Here is a 26,116-nt window from a genome sequence, read left to right on the forward strand (position 1 = left end):
CCTAGCGCATCACTGCTTCCCTATCCCAGGCCTCAGCCTTCCACTCTGTCAGCCAGCCCCGCTAACTACTAATGAAGCGGCTGCTGTGCTACGACACCAGAACCAGGCCAGCGAGGCCCGCAGGATTGAAATGGTAATGTCAAAGCCAGAGAGGACCAGCAGTGGATGAAGCCTCCACACCATAAGGCATGCTGACAGACAATTAAACCTCTTTATCAATCTGTCCCTCTTTCTCCTCAGATGAATAAAAAACTATCCCATGGCAGGCGCGCAACCCTGGCAGGGTCTTGGCACGGCCGTCTGCTACTAGCTGGAGGTTCACTGCCCCCAGTCCACTTCCATGACTCTGAAGACGTCGCTCCACTCCTCTTGAAGGGTATCCAAGGAGGGGGAGTTTGTCAAGTCAAATACAGCCTCCATATTGAGAATAAACATATTGTCTGAGACGACGGCCTGCCTGCCTTCTTGGCTGGTGTGCCTGGCTTGTGAGGCATTGTGAAGCCATATGTGTGGGAGCATGAAGTCACTTAAGCTCCTCCACTTTTCTCACTTTTCTGTCAGGCGTCTGTCAGACTTTAGTTCTGTCAGTTTTCTCATGACAGGGATAGAGGGAGGGAGTTGCGTTCAGATAAGGTTAGGAGTGACAAGACAGGAGATGGTGCTTTTGTGACTGTCTGTGTCTCATCGAGCAGCTCCCAGACCTCCCAAGAGGACCGCTTCTGAACACTGATAAACTAGTGAGGCAAAAACAGAAATAAAAAGGGGGAGAAAAATCCTCCTCACTGGCTGACATACCCTCATCAATTCAGCCACTTGTACAATCATGCCACGTGTGGGGATGAAATGAGGTCTCATTGGTGAGGCAGAGGACATTAGCAAGAGCCACCTATTGCCTTCCACCACATCACGGGAACTGCTTGCGTTGCTGTGGCTGCAGCGTGCAATGTCACAATGGCTTTGGTGTATTGGCATGAACCGTCCCCTGGGCAAAGTGATCCCATAATTCTTGTGACTGTGCTGATTTCACAAACAAAGCAGGGGGAAATACAGTGTATGGACAGAAGCTTGTTGGGGTATGGGAGTTTGTTCCAGGGAAGGGAAGTATTGACCTGGAAATGGCTCCACATGGTGCTCTTCATGGAGCCACAGAGCAGGAGCCTGTTAGGGAAAGGAAGGGACCATTAATGCCGTGTGGGATGGGTGCGTGTGCAACCAACAACCAGAGGACTCACAATAGTGTTACATAACCTGGCCTGGAGTCACTTTGAATCACTGTTAGAAAATGTGCATAGCATGGTGAAATGTCTGATCAAACCTCCACAATGACGTAAATTATACTTTGTTCTGATTACTATATTCCACTCTTCATTGTGTATTGGATGTGAGACATGCAAGAACAGTGGGGTTTTATGTTTAGAGATTGATTTGACTGTTCATAATGAACCACTTCACTGTTTGGTGTAAGAAACATTAAGATATACAGTGCATTCTGAAAGTATTCAGTTACGTTAGACTTATTCTAAAATAGATTAAATACACATTTTCATCAATCTATACACAATACCCCATAATGGCAAAGGGAAAACAGATTTTTAGAAAAACAAATACCTTATTTACATAAGTATTCAGACTATGAGACTTGAAATTGTCTCACAGCTGAAACTCGAAATTGAGCTCAGGTGCATCCTGTTTCCATTGATCATCCTTGAGATGTTTTTACAATTTGTGCTAAATTCAATTGATTGGACAGGATTTGGAAAGGCACGCACCTGTATATATAAGGTCCCTCAGTTGACAGTGCATGTCAGAGCAAAAACCAAGACATGAGGTCGAACAAATTGTCTGTAGAGCTCCGAGACAGGATTGTGTCTAGGGACAGATCTGGGAAAGGGTACCAAAACATGCAGCATTGAATGTCCTAAAGAACACAGTGGCCTGTGGAACCACCAAGACTCCTCCTAGAGCTGGCCCCCTGGCCAAACTGAGCAATCTGGGGAGAAGGGCCTTGGTCATGGAGGTGACCATGAACCCGATGGTCACTCTGACAGAACTCCAGAGTTCCTCTGTGAAGATTGGAGAACCTTTCAGAAGGACAATCTTCCAGAAGGACAACCATCTCTGCAGCACTCCACCAATCAGGCCTTTATGGTAGAGTGGCCAGACGGAAGCCACTCCTCAGTAAAAGGCACATTACAGCCCGCTTGGAGTTTGCCAAAAAAGTACCATGAAGACTCTCAGACCATGAGAAACAAGATTCTCTGGTCTGATGAAACCAAGATTAAACTCTTTGGCCTGAATACCAAGCATCACGTCTGGAGGAAACCTAGCACCATACATACGGTGAAGCATGTTGGTGGCAGCATCATTCTGTGGGGATGTCTTTCAGTTGCAGGGACTGGGAGACTAGTCAGGATCGAGGGAAAGATGAATGGAGCTAAGTACAGACATATCTTTGATGAAAACCTTCTCCAGAGCGCTAAGGACCTCTGACTGGGGCGAAGGTTCACCTTCCATCAGGACAATGACCCTAAGCACACAGCCAAGACAATACGGGAGTGCCTTCAGGACAAGTCTCTGAATGTCCTTGAGTGTCCCAGCCAGAGGCCGGATTTGAACCTGATAGAACATCTCTGCAGCGATGCTCCCCATCCAATCTGACGGAGCTTGAGAGCATCTGCAGAGAAGAATGGGAGAAACTCCCCAAATATAGGTGTGCCAAGTTTGTAGCGTCATACCCAAGAATACTCTAGGATGTAATTGCAGCCAAAGGTGCTTCAACAAAGTACTGAGTAAAGGGTCTGAATGCTTACACTACCGTTCAAAAGTTTGGGGTCATTTAGAAATGTCCTTGTTTCTGAAGGAAAAGCACATTTGTTGTCAATTAAAATAACATCATATTGTTCAGAAATATGGTGTAGACATTGTTAATGTTGTAAATGACTATTGTAGCTGGAAACAGCAGATTTTTTTATGGAATATCTACATAGGCGTATAGAGGCCCTTTATCAGCAACCATCACTCCTGTGTTCCAATGGCATGTTGTGTTAGCTAATCCAAGTTTATCATTTTGAAAGGCTAATTGATCATTAGAAAGCCCTTTTGCAATTATGTTAGCACAACTGAAAACTGTTGTCCTGATTAAAGTATCCTTTTTTAGACTAGTTGAGTATCTGGAGCATCAGCATTTGTGGGTTCGATTACAAGCTGAAAATGGACATAAAATGTGCTTTTCTTTCAAAAACAAGGAGATTTCTAAGTGACCCCAAACTTTTGAACGGTAGTGTACGTAAATGTGATATACGTTTTTTATTTATAATAAATGTGCAAAAAAAAAACTGTTTTTGCATTGTCATTATCGTGTATTGTCTTGATTTGATGAGGGAAAAACATTTTTTTAATACATTTTAGAATAAGCCTGTAATGTATAAAATTGTGGAAAAAGACTGAATACTTTCCGAATGCACTGTACTGCAGGACTTTTTAAAGCAAGATAAACTCCTACTCTTCTGTGACTTGAGTAATCCCTGTAGCCTTCCAGTCCAGTATAGGCCTTTCTTTTGAAAATTTCTCTTGCTCTCTCAAGTCAGGCATCTTGATGATTCTTAACGTAGGGCAAGGCAGTGTACAAGCCACTCGAAGAGAGAGCGAGAAAAAAAAATCTAATTTCCATGGTGTTATTGGACTCCTATATTTGGTGACAGGGCTCAGCGGCTCCTACACATCTAAAGAAAGGTTGATATTTACAATATGAATGCATTTCCTCCCCTGAGAGTGCTTCATTTCCCCAAAATACCAAAAGCTGCATGTGGTGACATTTCTGATACGGGGAATGCATGCGTCTCTGGTTCAGGCAGCAGTGGTGTGGCTGCTGCTACTCTTATGCATGATTAATAGCCACAGTAAAAGCTTATATCACCCACGTTTTCCATTGAGCATTATTAAATGAGCATATACCAGGCCTGGGAGTTTTTTTTTGCTTGTCTTTTACTGCTACACTATGTGCCAATACACTTTCCATGGATATATCTGGCCGTGCTCCAGTCAAACTCAGATTGCTGTGCTGCCAACACCTGTGCTTTTCACCTGTCTGGCCAGCTCTGCTAGGTTTGTGTTGAAATATTAAAAGCTACCTCAGGCTTTCTCTGGCATGAGAACATGTCCTTGCCCTTTTTTTTTAAAGAGTATTTCTGGAACACTCTCACAGGTGCTAATGTCATTATTTGACCCATTAATTGCCCTCAGAGTCATGTCAGTTTTCAGTCTGCTATGCACTCTGTTAGCTTAGAGACATCAGCAGACTCATATAATATTTTGAAGTTAGAAACTCCAACGGCACACAGCTATTCTCAATAGGCCTACTGGCACAGAAATACTAATTGATACCCAATTACATATGGATGCAAATCACTTCAGTTATTTCGTATGTATTACCTTTTTTTCCCCCTTAACTGTCTGACAAATTTCATACAGCATTACGGATTCTCTGTCTTCATGTCTCCATCAGGAATATGGTAACCATAGCCATTCAGCCTACAACTCTTTCATTGCTGCAAACTCAAACACTATCAGGAATTTCTTTGAAGAAAAGTTACTTGAGAGCACTTTGAAAGTTTTCTTCCTAACTAAAGAAAATGTCCACATAACTTAAGCTCCACACTGTTTAAAACCACACAGCTCCCATTTCCATCCACTGCAGCTTTGGTTCATTATGTAATCATGCATTCTAAACGTGTGTGTGTGTAAAGTTTATTGAAGTCGGGAATGCACATGAAATTAAGAATTATGCAATGCATCAAGCTAGAAGACCCCACAGGGAGGCTTCTGTTAATTTGTCTGCCAGCAGAACAGATACTGCACGTTTCAAGTTGCTTGGACTCTGAAGGGAAATCTGAGTAATGTATTGTATAATGCGACCAAATCTCAATACACTGTTTACCACCCCTCTATTACACACTTCTGTTTCACCATCGGGCTTTGAGAAAATGCTGCTTTAATGGAGAAACCTGTAGTTTGCTGCTTCCAGCCAAATGCTGGCTACTCTGTTAACAGTGAATTTCTCTCTCTTACAACTGCTTTTAAGCACCCTATCCTCTCACTTCACAGTGTCGTTCCCTGAAGCTACCTTTCCCAGCATGAGACATCGCTCAGTGGGCTTAAAGAGCTGGCCCGCTATCACAACACACCTAATTGGACACGCAGACGACCCTCTCCACATCTACATGAGCAGTGTACTTAATGTCTTAAAGTACACCTCACAAACCATGAAGATGCAACACTCCATCTTGTCTTACTTCAAGCTCAGTATGAGGAGCAGGGAGAGCAGGTTCATGTGGGGTTTACAGCTACTGTAGCAGGCTTGAATCATCTGTCAAGAGTCTTTTATGGAGGGATATTCCTTGTTTGAAAAACATCCAGAAAACAAACAGTGATTCCATGACTGTGATTCCTGTAGTAGATCCTGCAGTACATTATAATGATCATCCAACCGTGAAGAGTGAGGTCATGTTGGGGAGAGAGAGAGAGAGAGTTGTTGGACTTATTTTTTTGATTTATTTCACCTTTATTTAGCCAGATAGGCTAGTTGAGAACAAGCTCTCATTTACAACTGCGACCTGGCCAAGATAAAGCAAAGCAGTGCGACACAAACAACAGCACAGAGTTACACATGGAATTAACAAGCGTACAGTCAATAACACAATAGAAAAAAGAAAGTATATATACAGTGTGTGCAAATGGCATGAGGAGGTAAGGCAATAAGTAGGCCACAGTAGCGAAGTAATTACAATTTAGCAAATTAACACTGGAGTGATAGATGTGCAGATGATGATGTGCAAGTAGAAGTACTGGTGTGCAAAAGAGCAGAAAAGTTAATAAAAACAATATTGAGAACGTGTGTGGTGACCGATTGTGTTGAACTACAGAAAACACCCTCTCCTCCAACAACTGTGGCTAATGAGAACTGTTGTTCATTTTCAGCTTTATGAGAAACGCTGCAATGTTTGATTCATGATACAAAAGAATAACATGCCCCCTTTAAAGGCCCAGTGCAGTAAAACATGATTTTCCTGTGTTTTATATTTCCACACTATAAGGTTGGAATAATACTGTAAAATTGTGAAAATTATGTTAATGCCCTTTTAGTGTAAAAGCTGTTTGAAAAGACCACCTAAAATTTCAGCCTGTTGTGGTGGTGTTACGATAGTTGGAAGCATACTCGGACCAATGTGAAGCGTGATCTGGGTTCCACATCTTTTAAACAATAAAGACTAAACAAAACATGACGACAATGGAGTGCTAACATGCAACTACACATAAACAATATCCCACAAAACACAGGTGGAAAAAATGCTACTTAAATATGATCCCCAATTAGAGACAACGATTACCAGCAGCCTCTAATTGGGAATCATACAAAATGACCAACATAGAAAAACAAAACTAGAACCCCACATAGAAATAAAGACTAGACTAAACCCCCAGTCACGCCCTGACCTACTCCACCATAGAAAATACGAGCTCTCTATGGTCAGGATGTTACAGTACCCCCCCCCCCCCAAGGTGCAAAACCTGAAACCAAAAGGGAGGGTTAGGGGGGGTGTCTAGTGTCGGTGGCGGCTCTGGTGCGGGACGAAGAACCCGCTCAGCTCGCGGATCCACCATCTTTGGTGGCGGCTCTAGTGTGGGCCGAAGAACCCGCTCATCCTGCGGATCCAGCCATTGGCCCAGGCTGAACACTGTGCCTGGACTGGACCTAGATGCCGAGGAAGGCTCCTGCCATGGAGCAGGACTGGACACCGGCCCTGGCCTGGACATCGGTGCAGAGGAAGACTCCTGCCATGGAGCGGGACTGGACGCCGTGTCTGGACTGGACATCGGCGCAGAGGAAGAAACTGCAGAGGAGGGCTCCTGCCATGGAGCTGGACAGGACAACGACCCTGGCTTGGACATCCGTGCAGAGGAGGGCTCCTGCCATGGAGCTGGACTGGACGCCATGTTTGGACCGGACATCGGCGCAGAGGAAGGCTCCTGCCTTGGAGCTGGACTGGACACCGTGCTTGGACTGTGCATCGGCATAGAGGAAGGCTCCTGCCCTGGAGCTGGAGGTTCTTGACCGTGGACCGTTGCAGGAGGTTCTGGACAATGGACCGTCACAGGAGATTCCGGACGTGGACCGCCTCAGGAAGCTCTGGACTGTGAAACGTCGCCGGAAGCTCTGGACTGGGAACCGTCGCCAGAAGCTCTGGACTGGGAACCGTCGCCGGATCTCTGGGCTGGGGACCGTCGCCGGAAGCTCTGGACTGGGAACCATCACCGGAAGCTCTGGACTGGGGAGACACACTGGAGGACTGATGCGTGGGGCCGGCACAGGTGGCACTGGACTGGTGACACACACCTCAGGGCGAGTGTGGGGAGCAGGCACAGGACGCACTGGACTGGGAAGGCACACTGGAGGCCTGGTGCGTGGAGCTGGCACCGGACGTACTGGGCTGTGGAGTTGTACTGGAGACCTGGTGCGTATAGCCGGCATCAATGGTACCGGTTCGATGACACACCTAGCACGGCAAGTGCGAGGAGCTGGCACAGAATGTACTGGGCTGTGGAGGCGTACTGGAGACCTGGTGCGTATAGCCGGCATCAATGGTACCGGTTCGATGACACACCTAGCACGGCAAGTGCGAGGAGCTGGCACAGAATGTACTGGGCTGTGAAGGCCCGCTGGAGACCTAGTGCGTATAGCCGGCATCAATTGTACCAGAACTTTAACACACTTCGCACGGCAAGTGCGAGGAGCTGGCACAGGACGTACTGGGCTGTGAAGGCGTACTGGAAACTTGGTGCGTAGATCTGGCACAGATGGTGCCGGGCTGAGAAGGGTGCATTTCAACACGCCTGCACTGCAGCATACTCCTTTCCACAACCTCTCTCCGGTATCTCTCATTACCTTCTTCTATCGACTCCCACACAGGCTCTGTCTCACTCCTCGGTTCCGCTGACCACCCCATGTGCCTCCTCCCCAAATATTTTGGGCTGTCTTTTGGGCTTTCTCTGTGGCCGCAAAACCCATTGTCGTTGCTGTCCTCCCTTCTCTCCTTGTGTCTCCCGCCAAGGAAGGCGATCCTGTCCTGCCAGGATTTCCTCCCAAGTCCAGGATCCCTTCCCATCCAGAATCTCCTCCCAAGTCCATGTTACCCTCTCCTCCTGCGCACGCTGCTTGGTCCTGTTGTGGTGGGAGATTCTGTCATGAATAATACTCGGACCAATGTGCAGCGTGATCTGGGTTCCACGTCTTTTATTAGAAATAAGTGAACCCCACAACAAACAATAAAGACTAAACGAAACGTGACAACAATTGATGGCTAACATGCAACTACACATAAACAATATCCCACAAAACACAGGTGGAAAAAATGCTACTTAAATATGATTTAAGACAACGATTACCAGCTGCCTCTAATTGGGAATCACCAACATAGAAAAACAAAACTAGAACCCCACATAGAAATAATAACCTAGACTAAATCCCCAGTCACGCCCTGACCTACTCCACCATAGAAAATAATGCCTCTCTATGGTCAGGATGTGACAGGTGGGATGGAGTTTTGTCCTTCCATGGTGACATCACCATGCGGTAATAACCAATAACACCTAGTTTTCACTTTTCCCTTCCCCACTCAGACCATTCCCAATCAGATCTAGCAAAATTCTTGCTTGAGAAATCGCCCTTTGCTAAGAAGCTATTTTTGATTATTCTTGACAATTTTAATAGAAAAACAATCTCAGTAAGGTACTTAATTCTTACCCAGAAATGATTTGATATTGAGATAAAAATGACTGCAATGGACCTTTTAAAGAAAAGTTATACAGGTAATTAAATAACATGAGGCTGGTACAGAGAAACCAACCAGAGATTAAAAGGAAATAAAACTGGAGAGAGGCCATAGGCTTCTTACAGAATTATTGATGGTGAGATGCGAGCAGTGCTGAAGAGTAAATAAGGCCCAAACACACAGAACGCTGGGCTGCTCCACCAGGGGTGCATGCTGAGATTTGGCGCAATTAACTATCCAGCCTTATGGATGTACTGTAGTGTACATGGAGATGAGAGAGAGGGACTGGCATTGGTTGGCAAAACACTTTCTAGAGTTGATTAGTAATATCTTTCTCTTTCATAAGGAATACTTGACACAACAAAAAGCATTTCAGCTATTGAATCTGACCTGTTTTTGTAAACCAAGAAAGAGATGTTGCTCTGGGACTGGGACACCTTGGAAGTGCATTCCATAGATTGTATAGCATGTTTCTAGTTCTCTGTGAGAAGGTAGCTGTGTTAGTTTTTTCCAATACCTCCTTTTGTGGATTGTAATGCAGTATTTCTGTGCTTTATGTAAGGTTAACCTCGAGCTCAAGGGTTTGATAAAAATCTTCCAAACCTACTGTGTTTTTTGTGTTCCTGTAACGAATGTCGTCGGGAAAAGGAGAAGAGGACCAAGGTGCAGAGTGGTAAGTATTCATAATACGTTTAATAAATACGAACACTTGAACAGAAACAACAAACGAACAGTTCTGCAAGGTGCAATACACAAAACAGAAAACAACTACCCACAAAACCCATGTGGGCAAGAGCTACCTAAGTATGGTTCTCAATCAGAGACAACGACAGACAGTTGTCCCTGATTGAGAACCATACCCAGCCAAAACCAACAACATACAAAAACATATAAAAAATAACATAGAATGCCCACCCTAGTCACACCCTGGCCTAACCAAATTAGAGAATAAAAGCCTCTCTATGGCCAGGGTGTGACAGTTCCATTGTGTTGACATGTCTTTCTGAGCCATGCAGCCTTACTGGAAGTGTCTTGGGATAGAAGGATAAGTGATCAACTGTGTGTTAGTTATTCACAGTCACATTAATTGTATTGAAATACACAGAGAACACTAAATGCTACATTATAAACTGGGTGGTTCGAGCCCTGAATGGTGATTGGCTGACAGCCGTGGTATATCAGATTGTATACCACAGTTATGACTAAACATTTATATTTACTGCTCTGATTACATTGGTAACCAGTTTATAATAGCAATAAGTCACCTCAGGGGTTTGTGGTATATGGTCAATACACCACGGCTGTATCCAGGCACTCTGCGTTGTGCTGCGCTTAAGAACAGCCCATGGCCGTGGTATATTGGCCATATATCACCCCCCCCCCCCCCCCGGCCTTATTGCTTAATTATACACTGGGAAGGCAAACAGGGCCAACAGGTCTGTCATGGAAATTCTAATAAATGAGTAGAGACAAGGGCAGTCAGCATTCAAGTTATTTCTTTATTCAAAACGTATTAATTAGGGAGCAGGTCACACCACACACACAAGTGAATAGAGTGAGAGCTCCGCGATTCTGAGTTGGGGCTTGTCTTATACAGCCCAACCTTGTTACATTTCCTTAATCCACCACAACTGTCTCAATGTGTCGAACCAACCTCTGTGTTATCCTGTGAGTACTAAGAACTGTGCGTTCTTAGAATAGAGGATAAGGAGAGACTTGAACATAGATACCTCGTTCCGAACATGCATGTTTCAGAGTACAGAGGGTGGCCCAAGAACACGAGATAAGAACACGAGATGTGCACAGCCGTAGTGGATTAGGTACAGAGTTAGGTGAAAACAGAAATTTACACAACCAGAGTAACAGGATTGTACATACAGTGGCTTCTGAAAGTTTTTACCCCCTTGGCATTTTTCCTATTTTGTGGTTTTACAACCTGGAATTAAAATGGATTTTTGGGTGGTTTGTATCATTTCATTTACACAACATCCTACCACTTTGAAGATGCAAAATATTTTTGTGAAACCACCAAGAAATAAGTCAAAATAACAGAAAACTTAAGCTTGCATAACTATTCACCCCCCAAAGTCAATACTTTGTAGAGCCACCTTTTGCAGCAATTACAGCTGTAAGTCTCTTGGGGTATGTCTTTATAAGCTTGGCACATCTAGCCCATTCTTCAAGGCAAAACTGCTCCAGCTCCTTCGAGTTGGATGGGTTCCGCTGGTGTACAGCAATCTTTAAGTCATACCACAGATTCTCAATTGGATTGAGGTCTGGGCTTTGACTAGGCCAATCCAAGACATTGAAATGTTTCCCCTTTAACCACTCGAGTGTTGTTTTAGCAGTATGCTTTGGGTCATTGTCCTGCTGGAAGGTGAAACTCCGTCCCAGTCTCAAATCTCTGGAAGACTGAAACAGGTTTCCCTCAAGAATTATCCCTGTATTTAGCGCCATCCATCATTCCTTCAATTCTGACCAGTTTCCCAGTCCCTGATGATGAAAAACATCCCCACAGCATGATGCCGAGGATGTTGTTCTCGGGGTGATGAGAGGTGTTGGGTTTATGCCAGACATAGCATTTTCCTTGATGGCCAACAATCTAAATTTTAGTCTCATTTGACCAGAGTGCCTTCTTCCATATGTGTGGGGAGTCTCCCACGTGCCTTTTGGTGAACACCAAACGTGTTTGCTTATTTTTTTCTTTAAGCAATGGCTTTTTTCTGGTCACTCTTCCATAAAGCCCAGCTCTGTGGAGTGTACGGCTTAAAGTGGTCCTATGGACAGATACTCCAATCTCTGCTGTGGAGCTTTGCAGATCCAGCTTTGGTCTCTTTGTTGCCTCTCTGATTAATGCCTTCCTTGCCTGGTCCGTGAGTATTGGTGGGCGGCCTTCTCTTGGCAGGTTTGTTGTGGTGCCATATTCTTTCAATCTTTTTAAATAAAAAATGTAATGGTGCTCTGTGGTATGTTAAAAGTTTCTGATATTTTTCTATAACCCAACCCTGATCTGTACTTCTCCACAAAATTGTCCCTGACCTGTTTGGAGAGCTCCTTGGTCTTCATGGTGTCGCTTGCTTGGCGGTGCCCCTTGCTTAGAGGTGTTGCAGACTCTGGGGTCTTTCAGAACAGGTGTATATATACTGAGATCACGTGACACTTAAATAAAGTCCACCTGTGTGCAATCTAACTAATATTGTGACTTCTGGAGGTAATTGGTTGCAACAGATCTTAATTAGGGGCTTCTTAGCAAAGAGGGCGAATACATATACTCGCACGAATTTTTTTAAACAAGTTTTTTTTCAATTCACTTCACCAATTTGGACTATTTTGTGTATGTCCATTACATGAAATCCAAATAAAAATCTATTTACATTACAGGTTGTAATGCAATAAAATAGGACAAACGCCAAGGGGATGAATACTTTTGCAAGGCACTGTACCAGTCATTTAAAGTAATGCTAATACAAATTCTTCCCCCCCATGCCTCATCCATAGTGACTTCATCCATAGTGACATCAGTCAATGGAATGATTTCACCACACGCTTAGGATGCCATGGAATACCCACCCACCATGACTAATTTGTTGAGCACAAAAGTTTTTTCCTCAACACTGAGGGACAGTTTTAAAACAACTAGGCACTCTGTTGAAGTGAGAGAGTTGTAGTGTCTCTTTTTCTCTTTCTTGGCAAACTGTGTGAAAATATTTATCACTGTCTAATTCGGTCTTTTAAAAACGCATGAACAATGTGAGGGCAAATTCCTGTCTGTAATCCTGTTTGGTCTGACATTGTAATCCTGTTATGTCTTGTGTGGTGCAAACGCCTGTTTGTTTGGCCCTTACTCATGCCATGACCATGAGTGCTGCTCTGCAGGGTTGGGTGGGTTTATCGGTGTTTATTCTGTTGTCTTATAAACAAATGAATGGTTATACTGTAGTATATACTGTGTAAATAGTTATTAGTTTACAGGTATTTATCAACGCTATCTTTGTTTCCCCCTGAAGTCTCATGTTGCAGGCTCATTTGCAGATTGTCAAACTGTGCACGAGAACAAATCAATCAAATAAAGTTGTATTGGTCACATACACATGGTTAGCAGATGTTATTGCGAGTGTAGCAAAATGTGTTGTAGCGAAATGCTTGTGCTTCTAGAACAGACACGTTGCTTATTGAAAGTAATCCCCGTAATCAAGCAGTCCAAAGATTTTCCCAATATCCTGGCATGTCAGTCTACTACACTGTTGTCTTTCTTGTAATCTCTTCCATTAATCTGAATCAAAAGTGATCATCATCCTTTGCCTTATTATTTTTATGGGGTGAATGTGGGATTGCTGACCTGGGAAGTGAGAAAGAAGTCCTACCAACCTATTTAAGTAATAATGCCAGAGAAGCCGGTGTTTTGAGGAAATATTGGTATTTATTCATACTTTTTCAAGCTTCCACAAGTCTAGGGTTACTAGCCAAGCCGGCTGGTCAATCGTTCTGTCAATCGTTTCTGTTAGTTTGGTTGCTAGAGTCATTCAGTATTTTTGTTCTGTATCTATGGGCTCGACCAAGTCGTTCGTTCGAAATGTTCCATTGCCATACCGTCTGGAAAAGTTCTTATCCCTTGCTTGCTAGCTAGCCAACAACAGCTAACTTAGTCACGTCAAAAAGTGCAGCCAGAATAACAGCAAAGTAGCCACATTTGCATTTGTTTGAACTGTTTTCTACTTGGATACATCCATAACAATGAGCTAATAAGGCTTTATTTTGTCTGGCATAAAAAATGTGCTCACTCGACAGGACACTGTTGTTCAGAGGAACTAGCCAACAACACAGCTAACATAATCACTGCAAACTGAAGCTGGAAAGACTGCAAACTAGCTGCACTTTGTTTCTTTGTTTATATCCATAAAAATGATGCCAGCTGATGCATGATTTCGACTGGCTGAGAAACTCTGCCTACTAGTCTGTCTCGTCCCAACCCCTGACATATTCATTACTATGGGACAGCTGGAGATCGAATTTGAATATTGAAACAATGTTGCAAATGTCGGAGTGACAGACAGTAAGATTTATACAAATCTCCTCTGTTGAAAACTAAATGTTAGTCTAAAAGAAATGTGAGATAATGTCGTGTTGATTTTTATAGTGGTGATCAAGTTTATACATTGCTTGGCTGGGCAGATGAAACAGTGGATTGCGCAGTCAGATGGAACAGAGTAAATAGGCATTTTAACACCATAGATTTAGCCGGTGGTAAGTTGTGGAATAGACATCGGTTGGAATGCGGTTTTAACCGATCAGCATTCAGCATTAGACCCACCCATTGTAAACACTGAAAATAGTACATGCGTTATTGTACAATGACTATTAATAATAAAAAGGTTCTCGACAAAGAGGGACCAGTTAGGCTACAATTGTGATAATTATCTCAGAATGGAACTTCTGCTCTTGCCATTCGTAATGCGTTGATGGTACACGTAAAAAAAAAGAGGCAATTATGAGGAGAGAGTGGAAGAGAGGCTCTGTGGAACGTGTATATAGTCTTCCATTTCTCTTCTTCTGCATTTAATTTAGCACCTGTCTTCACCTTCTCTTCTTCTTTCTGTCCATACTGTGATGAGAGGAGAAGAGAGGTATTAAATGGGGATTGATAGAAAGGTGTAAAAGACAAAGTGTGAAATATGAATGGTCTGAGCTGTGTGTGTCAGTATTCATTTTGTCAACAAAAACAACTATTTCTCAGTGGCAATTGACAATATTATAATGGGACCCAGAAAAAAACTAAATAATTATTCAAGTGACAAACATGTGACTAAGACTTAATAATATTTTAGTCAAAATTAATAAGACTAGAATAAATAAAAAAGTGCCAAAATGAACACGTGTGTGTGTGTGTGTGTGTGTGTGTGTGTGTGTGTGTGTGTGTGTGTGTGTGTGTGTGTGTGTGTGTGTGTGTGTGTGTGTGTGTGTGTGTGTGTGTGTGTGTGTGTGTGTGTGTGTGTGTGGACCAGAGGCAGGATGGGAAGGCGGGCAGGCGCTGCAGTAATGAATCTGCGGCCTCTGCCAGTGCTGCACTGTGGAGATGAAATTGCATTGGCCTTTCTGGAGGCTGAGTTAATTGGCTGATTGTTGAGCCCTCTCTCTGGCTGTAATTTATGACTTCCCCTCCATACGTGTGTGACTGTGGAGGGTGCACTTGACCTTCTCAAAATAAGGGGGTGGTATTATTTGGGAGGTGTGGATATGCGCTGGGCTTTAACAGGGGGAGGTTGTGTGTTTCCTGACAATTTGTTTAATGTCAAACAGGACAGCTTGTTAGACAGCTCTTTCTTTGGAAAGTTAAAAGCCTAAGCAATTCATGGTTAAACACTCACACGAGGGCATAGGGTATGCGCACACAGACTACACACACACACACACAGCATGGGCAGACAGATGGTCACTTGTGCAGAGTAGTGGCTCTAAAGAATAGCCAGAAATTCCCTCCCATATATTACAGTAGTGTTATATAAGCATGGAATACATGAAGTCAACTGTTACTTCACAAGGCATTCCGTAACATTGTCACAATGTCATCCAATTGTATTGTTTCCAGGTTGTCAACGCTATCCCTTCCAGTTTGTGTCATTTTCATTCCACATCACATGAAGAATTTAATTGAGAAAATTACAGGACAGGCTAGCTTGCAGTGTGATGGACTGGGTCCTGCATGGATGGTATTCCCAACCCCAGACTGGACTCGGGACTGACCCAGAAAGCATTGCTTGTCCCTCACCTCTCTGGACCATTGAAACTTTCCACCCTCCCTCCAACTCATCTCACATCTCTCCTTAGGAAATTGTGCTTTGCTCCTTCTCTTTCTGCCTCCCTGTCTCATCCTCATCCAGTCCATTCTGGATGAGGGATGAGGGGCGGCAGGTAGCCTAGTGGTTAACGCGTTGGACCAGTAACCGGAAGGTTGCTTGATTGAATCGCCGAGCTGACAAGGTAAAAATCTGTCGTTCTGCCCCTGAGCAAGGCAGTTAACCCACTGTTCCCCGGGCACCGAAGACGTGGATGTCGAATCAGGCAGCCCCCCGCACCTCTCTGATTCAGGGGTTGGGTTAAATGCGAAAGACACATTTCAGTTGAATACATTCAGTTGGACAACTGACTAGGTATCCCCATTCCTCACTCTATTTCCTCCCATCTCTCTCCTTCAGCCTCTGTCTCCCCCTCACTGCGCTGACATCTTAGGCACACACACACATACGGCTCATGAAGAACAGGCAGGAATGTCACAGCCGTTAGAAATCACCCGTCCTGTCTGACTTAGAGCTAACTGCACCCTACCCAATTAACCTTTCTGTAGAGGAAGCCCTGAGAACGCACAAAACACAGCCAACGATGATCTATTCATTTGTTTCTGTTCTCTGCCAAGACAATTTATAATGAATCAGTGGCACAGTATCTTTTCATACGCTTGGGTCAAAGTGGTGTGTGCATGTGGATCGGTCATTCCACATACAGTATTCTACAGTTCCAAGCCTTTTCTCTCTGAAACCACACCATCATTTAGGTTGGGGGAAGAAATTAGTCATCTATATCAGTCTAGTCAAATGTATATTCACAATTTCCCTGTTGGAGTATATTTTTCGCCGCAAGAGCCTATGATGGGTTATTTTGGAGCACAATTGACCATAAGTATACCCAAAATTAGAAAACAGTGCTGGGGTTTTAATAAAACATGAAAGGATCACTTCATCACCATTTGGAATTTGTTCCTGTTTGAGGTAGTGTGGGCTGGTGATTGATTCCCATAGGAATGGTGCTCGCTCCTCTGAGTGTTCTGCTGAAGTGAGGATCACGTCATGCCTAGCGATAATGTTCAGATATGCTGCTGGGCTGTGGTAATGTTTTATTAACACTTCCAATGTGTTCAGCTGCCGGACGCTCTTTGATTCTGTTGATTCACACTCATGTTGGTCTCAGCAGGGTTTCTGTGGAAATCACTTTGCAAAGGGCTGTTTTGATCTCCTGGTTTTATTTACTTGGGCACAGGGCCGCAGGAGGGCTACAGCGGGGCTAGGCCTCTGGCCAGGGGGCAGAGTAAAGGATGTGGTTACGACGTATGTAATTTGCCCCAGAATAAACTCTTGCTCCTCACTGCTCACCACTGTTTGTCTTCACCATGGGGCTTCTCATAAAAAAAGAAGCACCTTTCACGCAGGTGTCATCCCTAATCAGACACATGCTACCCTTTGGTCCCTGGTCCTCTGTCCAGTCATGTCACTGCTGGTCTGCTCTTTTTCAGAGGCTACAGTTGTATTTACAGTGCCTTCCGAAAGTATTCATACTCCTTGACTTACTCCACATTTAGTTGTTACAGCCTGAAGTCAAAATGGGTTAAATTGATTATTTTTCTCATCTATCTACACACAATACCCCATAAATACAGAGAGAAAACATGTTTTTAGAAATGACAAAACTATCTACTTAACATAAGTATTCACACCACTGAGTCAATACTTTGTAGAAGCACCTTTGGCAGAGAGTACGGCTGAGTATTTCTGGGTAAGTCTCTAAGAGCTTTCCACACTTCGATTGCGCAACATTTGCCTATAATTTTTTCAAAATTATTCAAGCTCTGTCAAATTGGTTGTTGATCATTTCTAGACAATTGTTTTCAGGTCTTGCCATAACATTTTAGAGTCAAAACTGTAACCCGGCCACTCAGGAACATTCACTGTCTTCTTGGTAAGAAACTCCAGTGTTGATTTGGCCTTGTGTTTTAGGTTATTGTTCTGCTGAAAGGTGAATTCATCTCCCAGTGTTGTTGGAAAGCAGACTGAACAAGGTTTTCCTCCAGGATTTTGCTTGTGATTAGCTCCATTCCATTTATTTGTTATCCTGAAAAACTCCCCAGTCCTTAACGATTACAAGCATACTGATAAGATGATACAGCCACCACTATGTTTTACATATGGAGAGTGGTGCTCAGTATTGGGTTGTATTGGATTTGCCCCAAATAACACTTTGTATTCAGGAGAAAAAGTTAATTGCTTTGTCACAATTTTGCCTATTACTTTGGTGCCTTGTTGCAAACAAGATGCATGTTTTGGAATATTTTGTATTATGTACAAAGTTCCTTCTTTTCACTCTGTCAATTAGGTTAGTATTGTGGAGTAACTACAATATTGTTGATCCATCCTCAGTTTTCTCCTTTCATAGCCATTAAACTCTGTAACTGTTTTAAAGTCAACATTGCCCTCTTGGTGAGTTCCCTGAGCAGTTTCCTTCCTTTCCAGCAACTGAGTTAGGAAGTACGCCTGTATCTTTGTAGTGACTGGATGGATTCATACACCATCTAAAGTGTAATTAATAACTTCACCATGCTCACAGGGATATTAAATGTCTACTTTTTTATCCATCTACCAATAGGTGCCCTTTGCGAGGCATTGGAAACTGTCACTGGTCTTTGTTGTTGAATCTGTGTTTGAAATTTACTGCTCGACTGAGGGTCCTTACAAATAATTGTATGTTTGGGGTACAGAGATGAGGTAGTCATTTAAAATAATCTTAAACACTATTATTGCACGCAGAGTGAGTCCATGTAACTTATTATGTGACTTCTTAAGTAAATGTGTAGTCCTGAACTTATTCAGGCTTGCCATAACAAAGGAAATGAATACTTCTCAGCTTTTCATTTTTTATTCATTTGTAAACATTAAAAAAAACGTGGAAAAAGTCAAGGGGTGTGAATACTTTCTGAAGGCACTGTATGATACCATAGAATTATCAGCATATACAGTGGGGCAAAAAAGTATTTAGTCAGCCACCAATTGTGCAAGTTCTCGCACTTAAAAAGATGAGAGAGGCCTGTAATTTTCATCATAGGTACACTTCAACTATGACAGACAAAATGAAAAAAAAATCCAGAAAATCACATTGAATGTATTTGCAAATTATGGTGGAAAATAAGTATTTGGTCAATAACAAAAGTTTATCTCAATACTTTGTTATATACCCTTTGTTGGCAATGACAGAGGTCAAACGTTTTCTGTAAGTCTTCACAAGGTTTTCACACACTGTTGCTGGTATTTTGGCCCATTCCTCCATGCAGATCTCCTCTAGAGCAGTGATGTTTTGTGGCTGTTGCTGGGCAACATGGACTTTCAACTCCCTCCAAAGATTTTCTATGGGGTTGAGATCTGGAGATTGGCTAGGCCACTCCAGGACCTGGAAATGCTTCTTACGAAGCCACACCTTCGTTGCCCGGGCGGTATGTTTGGGATCATTGTCACGCTGAAAGACCCAGCCACGTTTCATCTTCAATGCCCTTGATGATAGGAGGTTTTCACTCAAAATCTCACGATACATGGCCCCATTCATTCTTTCCTTTACACGGATCAGTCGTCCTGGTCCCTTTGCAGAAAAACAGCCCCAAAGCATGATGTTTACACCCCCATGCCTCACAGTAAGTGTGGTGTTCTTTGGATGCAACTCAGCATTCCTTGTCCTCCAAACACGACGAGTTGAGTTTTTACCAAAAAGTTATATTTTGGTTTCATCTGACCATATGACATTCTCCCAATCTTCTTCTGGATCATCCAAATGCTCTCTAGCAAACTTCAGACGGGCCTGGACATGTACTGACTTAAGCAGGGGGACACGTCTGGCACTGCAGGATTTGAGTCCCTGGCGGCGTAGTGTGTTACTGATGGTAGGCTTTGTTACTTTGGTCCCAGCTCTCTGCAGGTCAATTCACTAGGTCCCCCCGTGTGGTTCTGGGATTTTTGCTCACCGTTCGTGTGATCTTTTGACCCCACGGGGTGAGATCTTGTGTGGAGCCCCAGATCGAGGGAGATTATCAGTGGTCTTGTATGTCTTCCATTTCCTAATAATTGCTCCCACAGTGGATTTCTTCAAACCAAGCTGCTTACGTATTGCAGATTCAGTCTTCCCAGCCTGGTGCAGGTCTACAATTTTGTTTCCGGTGTCCTTTGACAGCTCTTTGGTCTTGGCCATAGTGGAGTTTGGAGTGTGACTGTTTGAGGTTGTGGACAGGTGTCTTTTATACGGATAACAAGTTCAAACAGGTGCCATTAATACAGGTAACAAGTGGAGGACAGAGGAGCCTCTTAAAGAAGAAGTTACAGGTCTGTGAGAGCCATCAATCTTGATTGTTTGTAGGTGACCAAATACTTATTTTCCACCATAATTTGCAAATAAATTCATTAAAAATCCTACAATGTGATTTTCTGGATTTTATTCTTCTCATTTTGTCTGTCATAGTTGAAGTGTATCTATGATGAAAATTACAGACCTCTCTCATCTTTTTAAGTGGGAGAACTTGCACAATTGGTGGCTGACTAAATACTTTTTTGCCTCACTGTAAGCTGTAAATTACAGTGAGCCTACAGTGAACAGGGGTCATGTTGAGACCTCTGGACGCCCTTCTAGGTCCAGACATGCTACAGGGATTCAAATTGCTGCACACAGAGCCCAAATGAACAACCCTCCTAACATATGGTAATTTCATGCTAAATTATGGATATATATTACACTTTTTCTCATCTACTGTGTTTTGTACAGAGAAAAAAGAAGAGGATGAGGGGAGTTCAGTGAGTTATGATAGTCTTGAATGCATTGGGACCTGGTTAGGTTGTAGGTTGGATGGGTATTAGTTTCCCACTCTATTGGTTTTTGCTCGGCTCAATTGGGAGTAATTATTGATTCATATCAGATTCAGATTTGTGCCGTTGAGAACCTTTTATCAAAGCCAACAGAACTCAAGTTGTGAAACCCCATTCCAACGTAGATAAACATTTCCCCTTCTCCAAAGACATAATCACTGTTCTTCAATCTGAAGAACCCCAACTCAAATATTACAGTTAGTCAATGAGACATAATTGTAGCATCTCCCTTACACAGCATGGTGTTGATTTGAGCTCATTTCAACAATTCTTTGTCAACTTATAGACTAAATGTATTAGCTTGCAAACCCTGTGTGTTTTTTTATTAACAACAGTGATGATTGAACTAAGTGATGGCCTGTTAACCCTTTACACTCATAGGAATTGGCCTATATGGATAGGCCAAGTCATGAGTGCATTCAGTTTCGTGATCCGCAGCAAATTTTCTTCACAATCAAACAGACTCATTCTGTTCAGGACAACCCAGGGTGTAATGCCATGTCATCTAGTATGAGTGTAAAGGGCTACCATGCTAAATGACTTTACAGTCTGGTAGTATTGAACATACTGAAATGTCACTCAATACCCACACAATTTATGTTTACCTTTTGAATGGTTGAATATTGTTTTCATCAATTGCTGTGATTGTGGGATTTAAGCATACTGTACTGATGTTGTCATCTTTCCTTTTCTGTTTATCTTTCAGTTTGCAGTCTACTAATTATTTGTAATTATGTTCCAGCCCCCTGACCATCCATTCTGCAAAAATTACCCTGCGGCTGAATCTAGTTGATGATCCCTGCTATAGACCAGCTATAGGACCATATTTCACAAGTAGGAGGGTCGCTGTGCGGGTCAGTGTCTACATGCTGAATGTGATGGAAAGGCTTTGCTGTAATATAGAGCAGTTCCATGGTTATTTCAGCGGTGCTGCTGCATGGTGAGTCTGTGTTGTTGCTGTCTGTATCCTCTATGTGGCTTGTCCTGGGAGGGTTTAAAACCAGTGTTTCACTCTGGGGTAGTGTTGCTAGCAGATTGTGTTGGACAACGTCTTATGATGCCCCTGTCAGAGAAAGGACATTTTTACAGATGTTTGTGTATACTACGAGGACAGTTTTTGTGACTAGGACAAGAGTAGCGCAAACAGGGACAAAAAGTGAGGGACAAGAACTGGAAAGCTGCATGTTATGGTGGAGTGGTAAATTTGAGCAAATTTCAACAATGACATTAAGCTGTCAGGGAAGGTCTGTTCACATTTTCCACTGAAATGGGCGGAGGAGGAGGGAGGGGTTTTTAAAATGTCAACACTCGACCATGGGCGCTGTCAAGAGTTGGGCTGGGTGTATTTGTGTTTCTGTCTGCTTGAGTGTCTGTATGTCTCTATTTAACTAAGCTTTTGTGTGTGTTTGTCTGTGTTTGTATCTTAGAATGTTTTTGTAACCTGTCCATATGTGTGTGTGTGTGTGTGTGTGTGTGTGTGTGTGTGTGTGTGTGTGTGTGTGTGTGTGTGTGTGTGTGTGTGTGTGTGTGTGTGTGTGTGTGTGTGTGTGTGTGTGTGTGTGTGTGTGTGTGTGTGTGTGTGTGTGGCATAACTGGAGATGTCTGTCAGAGAGCTGTCATCCTCTAGGTGCACTGGGCATGTCTGTCCTCTCCAGATGTCTGGGCTGTGATTAGATGTCTAGCATGTCAGCCTCATCACGAACAGACAGTGTGAAGCCACTTTGGGGAGATTTAATTGCATTACGGGATGCAAGAGAGAAGGCATCTCCGGGGAGGGAGAAGTCACGATTACCTGCATGGCACTGGGCTTCTGACACGATAGAGATCTGCTCAAACTCACACTGAGTCCTTTTCAACCGCACATCTTATGTTAAATCTGTATTTTTATGTCTGAGATTTCATAGGAGTCCGAAGATGGCGATTTTGTTCTGTAATAGAAATGTCTGCAAGGTTGTTTGGGGGAAGGGGGCCGTTTGCCAAAGCTCGGATGTCAAACAAGTCTTTGTCCCTATTAAGAACTGTTTAAAAAGCACTGTTCACATTTAAGCATGCCCTCGGAGGGTAGGAGATGCTATTTTTGTATCTTTTACTATAACAAATCAGTGCCTCCAAAGCTGAAATCTGTCAAATATTATTATGTCTCTTTTTCTCCCTTTCCTTCTTAATGCCTAACCTCAAAAAGGAGATTAGAGCCATCAACACAATTGTTTTTGTGTCACAGAATTTCAGATCACGTTATTGGACTGTATGTTTTCACTTTTGTGTGTGTGTGTGTGTGTGTGTGTGTGTGTGTGTGTGTGTGTGTGTGTGTGTGTGTGTGTGTGTGTGTGTGTGTGTGTGTGTGTGTGTGTGTGTGTGTGTGTGTGTGTGTGTGTGTGTGTGTGTGTGTGTGTGTGTGTGTGTGTGTGTGTACAGTCCGTAAAATAACAGGAGACATTCATGGTCTGTGAATGATTCAACTTTCCTGAATCAGCTATCTACTGACAACCAGCCTGTTTTAAATAAGATTTATTTATTTCCATTTAGCTATTTCAGATGTCTGAATTCTCAGAACGAGCGCCACTCTTTTTTGTTGCATTCTAAATGCTATTAATGGTGAGAAGCTTTTGTCAAATGTGAAATGAGGCCTTTCATCTGTGTGGGGTCTCAGTGTTTTCAGGTGGCATGCAGACAGAGAGGTGCATGATTTCCAGAGGCATTGAACACTAGCATGGTCTGACTGGTAACCATACCAACAGTAAAACAAGTAATAGTTGCTCCTAACGGAGTGGATTTCATTATTTATAGCTGCCCAATTAGGCATGGTGCATAGTGTATTAGAGCAGAGCCATATACATCTATTTCATGACCTAGTGAGATGAAGTAACAACAGGAAGTACAATCAGGCAGCAGGAAAGTAGACTCATATTGTGCTGTATGATCCTTATTTTGGTGAATATGACGTGCTTAGTTTTCTGTTACGGTTCCAACACACAACAGCTTGTTTGAAGTCGTTTTATTGCACCGCTAGAGACAGAAGAAGCAAAGCCCCACCTCTACAGATGTTGTCATTAACCAGAACTTGCATAAGTCATTACTTTACATTTGTCTTTTTCCCTTTCTACCCATCCATTTGTTTTCTACCATCAATTAAATTGTTTCAGCTCCTCCAAGCACAGGACGCAGCCAGGAATGATATTACTGGAGCAGATTAGTGGAAAACCCCTTGGTGTTAACATATTCATTCTTCAGGTTATTATACAGGTGTACACTTCCCTCCATTCAAAGGTCCTAAATAGGGAAAATACAATTTTCTGTTAACGATCCAACAGATAATGCAATTAGGACTTTCTCTTGATGTTTCTCACTCTCGTAATAATGGCAAATCACCTTGTTGTGGAGGGGAATAGGGAGCTGGCCATTCTCAGTCTTTTTCATATGAATACAAATGTAAGCTCTCCGAAAGCCTCTTCACCCATTATGGTGCGGATGTGTGCTTTTACTCCGGTTACATTTTCCATACATGCAGAGATGTGATCCTAGTGGGTTTAAACGGGGAAGTGAGTTAAAACTGTGAAGTCCTGGCTTTTGCTGTCTCTTAAAATCGCAGTGCTAATTACAAAAGGGTTCAGAAGATTGAACCCAGGAATGGGATGTGCCAAGTGTGTTTTCTACCCTGTGTGGGCCAATGTCGTGCCACCCTGCAGACCTAGCACTGGACCCCAGGGTTGTTCTTCTGAGACAACATTATCCATCAGCACTGTGTGTTTTTCTTTTCTCTCCTTCTCCCCTCCTCACAGGTGGCAATCATCATTCCCCAATCAGTCACCATGCAGTCATCAATCAGAAGACACACCTCCTGTTTCCATTACCCAATCACATCCCCTTTCCCTTTCCCTTTTGTTTGATGGTGGGAAAAGGGGTTACCAAGGCAAGTTGCCCATGGGCATACATTACCCGTAGGAATACTTTGTCTAAATACCCTAGTTAGAACTGGGTGGACCACCCGCTGTATTTTCGGTTAGTTAGTTAGCTGTATTGAAGTAGGCTAGTCTAGCTTAGGGGTGTTTTGGGATATTTGTTTCTTTCCTTGGGTCCAGCTCAGCCCCTTTTCCTGCCCCCCCCGCGCCCCACCCCTTTACCGTGTGTTTAGAAATAAACCATGAGAGTTTGACAATAAATTAGTTGTCTGTGGTTTTTGTTCTCACTGTTACTTTTTCACTGTTATAATTTGCATGAGTTATGTTACAGGTCTCGATACCATCCCCCCTAGACTGCCGGGCCAAAGGGATTCGTAACAAGCACCGTCTCAGACTTGCCCAGGAAGTGTCGCAATATTCCTCCCACCTTGGGATGGGAATGGACTGGGTGCTGGGGGAGATACTTGGTTAATCGCAGTTCTTTGTAACTGTGAGAAATATGGCCTGGTCTGTGCCTTATACATCACAGTGCAGCTACAGAGGCTGGGCCTAACGGCCGTAAATCTGCTGTGTGGCGTGTTGCATCGTTTCCAGGAACTTGTTAGGGATGTTTGGCTACAGCGCCAGGTGTTGACTCACTATGTGTGGACATTAGACTGTAATGGCACTACTTCCATAAGAACCAAACACTGGAGGGAGTCATTATTCCTTCCAGTCATACACATACCCTCATTATGGCTTGTTAAACAGTGCATCTAAATTCACCAAGACATTTTGGAGGACAATTAAATCAGCAGCACATCTTTCATTGCAGCTTGACTCATGGAGGATGTGAAAGTTCATCTAGGGGTGTGTGGACACAAAGACACAAACACAGGGCTTTATGATAAAAAAAAGTCAAAACGCTAGTCAGCCCTGCAGCCACACACACAGCAGTTGAGTCGGGTGGCTGTCTGGCTGTCAGCATTCTCATCCCAACAAAGATCCTGTCACACTCAATGAAAGATATGAGCTGGATCTAACAGTCAGGCTAATGGCCCTTTTACGGCCCTCCCTGGTAATATCAGCTGGCACAGGCCTGCCCAACTCTGCCCATTCCATGTCGTCTTTGTTGACAGGGTTTTACTTACACCACCATTGGATACGGGGGGAAACTTTATGGGGCATCTGCTATTGTGGTATTGTTATGTCTCTATTCAGTGTAATTGATTCAGACCTGGTGAAGGTTAAACTGTTTAAAGTCAGTCCTTTGGAGCAGGATTTACATAGACCCATTGGTCTGTCTAGCAGCCCAGCCCTGATGGTTATTGATATCCTACTTGTTCCTGTTGAAGAGATCAATTGAAAGGCATTCTTCATAATGCTATTCTGCCACCCCCTGGGCTCACCTAGATCATACACGTAGCAGAATCCTTTGGCATGAAGGCTATTGTTGAGGCATTTTGTCTGAGAAATCTTCTGACTAACGTCTGCAGCATTGACAACAATAGATAAATGTAGAGCAGAATAGGGGGGAGTTATAAACAAGCTCCAGTTTCTCCACCCAGGGCTCTAAGCAAGCACACAGCAGGGAGTGTGACATTATGACTCTGTGCAGCTGCTCCACACAAACAGCCAGGCACAGCGTTTGGGAAATGGAAAAAAAAAGAAAGGTCTCTGTGAAAATGTGTGATGACAGCTATAGGTATTTGACTCCTCTCAGCAATAATTTCCTACTGAAACC

General features: G+C 43.3%; 1 protein-coding gene across 1 annotated transcript in view; it reads left to right on the top strand.

The window, feature by feature from the left end:
• The first annotated feature begins 7,349 nt into the window (after positions 1-7,349).
• The window catches only part of LOC115108449 (neuroligin-1-like), a 49,190-nt gene continuing 30,423 nt past the window's right edge, over positions 7,350-26,116 (top strand). The window contains exon 1 of the mRNA XM_065008511.1: positions 7,350-7,641. Within this exon, the coding sequence (XP_064864583.1) occupies positions 7,350-7,641 (292 nt within the window). The remainder of the gene's footprint in view (positions 7,642-26,116) is intronic.

This window comes from Oncorhynchus nerka, linkage group LG24 (assembly GCF_034236695.1).
Source record: "Oncorhynchus nerka isolate Pitt River linkage group LG24, Oner_Uvic_2.0, whole genome shotgun sequence".
Taxonomy (NCBI): Eukaryota; Metazoa; Chordata; class Actinopteri; order Salmoniformes; family Salmonidae; genus Oncorhynchus; species Oncorhynchus nerka.